This window comes from Caloenas nicobarica, chromosome Z (assembly GCF_036013445.1).
Source record: "Caloenas nicobarica isolate bCalNic1 chromosome Z, bCalNic1.hap1, whole genome shotgun sequence".
NCBI classification, from domain to species: domain Eukaryota; kingdom Metazoa; phylum Chordata; class Aves; order Columbiformes; family Columbidae; genus Caloenas; species Caloenas nicobarica.
In genome coordinates, this window is record NC_088284.1 from 27,522,953 (window position 1) to 27,528,952 (window position 6,000).

General features: G+C 39.6%; 1 protein-coding gene across 1 annotated transcript in view; it reads left to right on the top strand.

Moving 5' to 3' along the window:
- The window catches only part of RAB3C (RAB3C, member RAS oncogene family), a 111,959-nt gene extending 109,470 nt beyond the window's left edge, over positions 1-2,489 (top strand). The window contains exon 4 of the mRNA XM_065656885.1: positions 2,302-2,489. Within this exon, the coding sequence (XP_065512957.1) occupies positions 2,302-2,489 (188 nt within the window). The remainder of the gene's footprint in view (positions 1-2,301) is intronic.
- Positions 2,490-6,000: the final 3,511 nt, after the last annotated feature.

The window sequence follows — 6,000 nt, forward strand, 5'->3', positions numbered from 1 at the left end:
TCTTTGCAGATCTCTTACCTACCTGTCATACCTGTCATTTCAGGATCATCTCATATGCCAGTAATTCTGTCTTCTTATCTGTAAAAACTGCTCCCCTCAGAAATGTCATTAAGATTCATTCTTCTTCCTGTTGTCTTCTCCAAGGCTTTGGTGTACCATTCCACATTGGCCCTCAACCCTGCTGCCCTCTAGTCCTGCTTGTTCCTCTTTGGAACAAGCTGCTTTCCTCCTGCTTACTGTGGAGCAGACACATTGTGGAAGGACCTGACTGTGTTCCTGTGCTAGAGTTGCAGCGGGGTTTCAACACAGAGCACTGAAAATGTGGAGGATCTTCCTCCCCCAAGCAGTCTCCGAGTTATCTGAAGAGTCTCCTCCTGTGTGGAGTTCTGCAGGAGGGCTGAAGCCGCCAGCAAGTGAGGCTACACTGGCTTTCCCCATTCTCCTTCTAGTTTAAAACAAAGGAGACATGTAAGCCAAGCTAAATTAAACTATTAGATGTAGATTCAAACCTCCTCCCAGTATACAATTTATGTACAGGGTCTTTTACTATGCACAGTTTTCCTGCTTCCAGAGAAATGTGGATAGGAAAAGTTTCCTGGCAATGTGAACTCGTACGTTTGAGGTTATCCTTACACTTCTTTCAGATATTAGTGGAAGTTGTATGACTAAACCCTGTACAATATTTGTACCTCTTATTATCTAAACTACCTATAAACACTAACGTAGGCTTGTGTTTAGCTCCTGTGCATTTAAATAATTAATCACTTTGTGACACTTCAGCACAAGGCACCTTATGTAAATTAAAAATACAAAGAAAATTCAGAACAGAGTTAAGCTTTGCATTGGTTATAAGTGCATTCTGGGATATCAAACTAAGCGAAATGTAAATATCTGCCTTAAATCTAGGCTAGTTCTCAAGCATAAAAAGCTACATGGTAAGCAGTTATAGGACTGAATATGCACATTACATCCTGTTTAGGTAGCATATAGAATACGCAGAACTGATGTGGTCAAAGTAGTTGCATTTAAATTTCAAATGGCCTTTGCAATAGAAAGTTAGTCCATTAACTAGAAAACACAAACATTAAAAAAACCCTTTCTTCTGCTGAGAGTTTCAAATGATTGATATTTTCTTACTGGGATTTTTCTCACAATAAAATATGGTGGTAGTTGGATGTTGTTATTCAGATTTAATCAGAAAGAATAAAAATATTTGTGCAAATGCTAAGCCACTTGTCTAATATTACCAGTGGATTAGATGTTTTGTGAACAGTTTTAATACTGAATCCTTAAGTAGTGGAAAGACAGAATTAAGATAAAGTTTTAAATTACCAGAGAACCCTCAGGTGAGCAATGTGGTAACGATGGGAAAAGGTAGAGCATGGGGGAAAAGGCTTAGAAAACATACAAATTAAAAAAGACAAATGTTTTGCAAAGGAAGCAAGCACATGGGAAGATGCAGCACTGACAGAAGCCTGCTGGACTGCAGGCTGACCAGCAAGTTGCAAATATGGCCCAGATGAAGGAGGCAGACATGGGATATGAGACACGGGACAAATAGGGGCAGAGAGCTTAGGAAAGCTGGCTCTGAGGAAAAGAAGCTTCCAGTGTCCCTTCTGGGTTAAGGAAAGCTGTTTTTTGCCTTTGGGGTAGTCGTTGCGAACTGATAGATAAAAAGTCCTTCTAAATGAATTAAGGAACTTTTTTTCCTTCTGTGTGTTTGTATATTTTTTTATTAGTTTGGTTTGTGGGGTTGGGAGGCCCTTTGGTCCCACAGATTCACGTCCAACTTAAGTAGATATCAAATTGCAGAAATCTTTGCTTGTCTTGCTGGGTTTTTTACCTGCTTATTTCCAAACACAGTTGGCTATTTTAGTACCAGGTTAATGACACAATGGAAGCGGCTGTTTCCAGCTGAATAATGCTCAAAGTAAAATAATAGAGATGGAGCAGTAGATTATTCCTTCCCAATGGCTGGTTATAGAGGGCATTTCTAAAATATTAATACCCTCAAACTGGTGTCAATTTTTAGGGTAAACTGTTTTAAAGTAGAATTTGTCTGAGAGAATGTATTTGGACTGCTACTGATTTTATCTGGCTTGATATAAAGCAGATAGCGCTACTGTGCTTTGATTGTGTTACATTTTTAACTGCTGTTGCAGTATCAGTCTTTTTAAGTTTGTGCTCCTCATGTTTGTTTTCTGAGTGTCTTTCAACTCTTCATCACCCAAGAGAAGTTTGTATATTTATTGGAGATATCAGAATACGCATCGAACATAAATGTATTGTTTATTTTCTTAGGATTTGAATTTTTTGAAACAAGCGCCAAGGACAACATTAATGTCAAGCAGACGTTTGAGCGACTCGTGGATATCATCTGTGACAAAATGTCGGAAAGTCTGGAGACGGATCCCGCCATTGCTGCCAGCAAGCAGAACACCCGGCTAAAGGACACCCCCCCTCCACAGCAGCCCAACTGCGGCTGTTAGTGCCGCTAACAGCAGAGGCAGCTCCAGTGTGTTTGGTTGCCAACGGAGTATTTATGAATGGTCTATATGCCTTTATTTATACTGTCTTATTAATTTATTTGGGAGCAAAGTCTTTTATTTTGCATCAGCAGCTGGTCGAGTATGCATATGGAGATGGAGAGGTTATTAGTTTGACAGGACAATGCATTTTTTAGCATCTAGCTTTTGCATGCAGGATAGCTGTTAGTTTCTCTTTTCTTTTCACTGGTTTGCATTACACTTATTTCAGCTGGTGCCAAGTCCTCAGACCACATTTGCCTGGAATTGACTCTTGCTTCATCAGTTTCAAATTATATAGTTGAATCCTTAGGCTAGTGGCCAAGATGTTTTAGAATAAGCTTCCTGATGCTACTTGTATTTTGTCCTGACTGAAAATCAAGTTAGACATATTCCTCTAGTGAGCCAATCACTCATTCTGTCCAGATCATTTGAATAAGGGACATTTTCTGAGCATGTTGCCTTGGCAAATCTACACGCATTATGTTATACATCACAGCTGGCTGGAAATTACAGAAGTTGGAAAGAGGTTAGCTGCTAGACCCAAAGCCACCATACTTCCCCATAAGTTTCCAACTGGATGTAGGTGTTCAGTGCAGACCCTCAGAGATATTAGGTACTTCATCCTGTTTGGATAGCTAGTATGTTTCCATTTCCACACAAGCTGCATGCCTATCTAATACCTTTCTGAAAATTGACTTAATTTCTCATTCCATCATTACAAAGATCCCGGTAGTACCTACCCCAGTAGTGGAGGGCTGACTAGCTCTTTTCATTTCTATCTGCATGACATATTAAACACACAGTTCTATATTATACCTGACAGAGCCAAATCCATTACACTTGGTTGTTCATAGCCAAAAACGGTCTTGTCTTGTTGCTGTCAAACATGCATACTTAAGCTTTCAGGAATTTCATCTCCCCTTCAGTCACAACCATCACTACACTGGCTACAAACACCTATGTTTTACTCAGACCTACCGCAGAAGTGCTGCTGGTGTCAGCTGGTGTTTGACGTCAGTTTTACTTTGATGAGGCTATCTATTTTGACAAGACAATCAGAATTTCATAAGATTTTTAAGAACTTTAATAAATTGTCAACATTTCTGAAGTTAGTCTGAATACATTCATAAGATCAGTAAAAGGCTGTGAATATAGCAGAATAATGTACACAAATTCCTTTTTAATAAAGTGTTCAAAATAGTCATATTTCACAGTTTTTAAAAGTACTCCTCTAGTAACTGGTGGCAGTTTCTTACGTCTGTGCCCTGGAGTACTTTGTACAACTGCTTCCCTTGCGTCACAGTGAATTTTTTTAACAAAATAGCATAATTGAAAAAGCATTAACTGTTTTATTGTTCCAGTTAGAGAGAATTTAGGACAAGGGTGATGTTTCTTAAACTGTCTGCCATGGGAAAAATCAAAAGACAAATTAAAAAAGAAAAAAAGAAGTAATACAAGGTACTTCAAACTGCTTACAACTGCAAAGAAATCCCTCTACACACATTACTTTTTCTGAAGGTAACTTACGTAGCTCCTGAAAAACGCTAGGAGAAAATGATCACTTTTTCTTTTTTTTTTTTTTTCACTGATTAAATAACCTTCATACACTTTGACACAGTAAATATTCCTTCCAAACAAGGCATATAGACACATGTAAAATGGATGTGCCATCAGGGCGCTACATCAGCTGCCTAACTAAAATGAATAAATGTTCTTTCTTCAGTCTGGGGTTTCAAACCATGTCTGTCCTGTTAGCTAGTTTACTTAAGCACTTGTTTTCCTAGTAGACATAGAAACTGAACTTCACTTGTTTACTCCCATGAAGAGCAAGCACCGTCCTCTTTGGGGCTGATGAGCAGCCAGGTGGAAGATGCATGTGCTATCCCAACCGTAACCCTGCCTCCCTCCAGGTATGCTGCTTTTCTCTCACCCATCTAAGGCAGCATGTTGGTAACTGCACTGAAATACTTTCATTGAGAACCTCTTCACTCACTATGTACCAGCCGCTTTGGAAAAAGAAGTTACAAGAAGCTAAAGAAGCTTTGTGTGAGATGGTGGGCAGTTTTCCATCATTTTCTTGCCATGTGCAATCCTGCTGGAGAAAAAGGAGCAGGGAAGCCTTGAGACGGCACTCAGCTTCAGCCCTCAGTCCTTTAGAAAATGTTTAGGTTGTATTATTAGTCTCAGCCATTGCAGGCAAGGCAAGAAGAGTGGAGGACATAGTCACATCTTACATGAGCTTGAGCATATCGTGGATCATGTAGCATGGCTACAAGTGCAAATATTCTTTCATCTATGCTCTGGGATGCTAGCTGCAAAACAGTCATCTCCTGTCCACTTTATAACAAGGAAAAAAGACCCCAAAATGCCCCTTGCTACTGCCTTAGCTTGCTTGTACTTCCATTGCAATGTATTCCAGAGCCTCCCTGCCACATAGACCCTAATCAGTGGTGGTAATACATTATTAGCATATATATTTTAAAATAAATGGAGTGACAGATAAACAGTTCTTTACTTAAACAGGATGAATTAATTGCTCTTCATTTTGCATCAAGAGCCTGGGCAGAAGGGTAACAGCAAAATCAAAGAGGAAGAATCTGTCTTTTGCATTTCTGAGGCAACCAGCCTCCCAGACATCCAACATGTCTCACCTTCTGCATGAGATGGGGACGATGAGGGAAGCAGCTGCCAGAGTAACATTCATTAGCCTGCCAGCCATGTGTTGTAAGGAAAAGGCTCACCTGATGTGTAGCAACAGAACCAGTCAGTATTTAAAAACTCCTAGTATCTTTGTGTTGACATTCGACCATTATCATAGAGTTCCAAATTAGTCAGATTAATTTTTAAAGTGTTCACATGAAATCCTAGGAGGTTTTCAAGACTGGCTAAAGCCCTGGGCAGACTACTTGGACCTCTCTGTTGACACTGTTCTGAACAGGAGGTTGAGATGGATGACCTGATGATATCCCATTGAACCAAATTTATCCTATCATTCCCTCCTCTGAAACTAAAACTGTTTGGAAGTTTAAGTAGACCTTTTCTTAACAATCATGGTTACCTACTGTTGGAAAAGTAGCCTTTGATTTGCCATCACAGTTTGGCTTCTGCAGCCATGTGTTTTACAGAAATATTGAGTTTTCTGCTGTAAAGTGTGTTCAGATTTAGATCAGGAGCATCATGATCTCAGAAACTCTCTCATCTGGAAGCTGGCTATTGTAGAGAAACGTGGCAGACAGAAAGGGTTTAGGGGAGTAATTTGTTAACCTTTCCCCAAACATTCTAAAAATTTAGTTTGAATTCTGGGGGAACTATCAGGACTGGGATTTTCATTCAATTTAAAATTATGCCTTAGCCTGTTCATGGGGTAGGATATCCAAAAGCAGCCTGTGTCAATCTAGTTGACTCCTTCAGCCTAGTTCAGCTCCTACTGAGTTATGCAATAGAAATGCAATTTTCTTAACTGCAAGTAGAG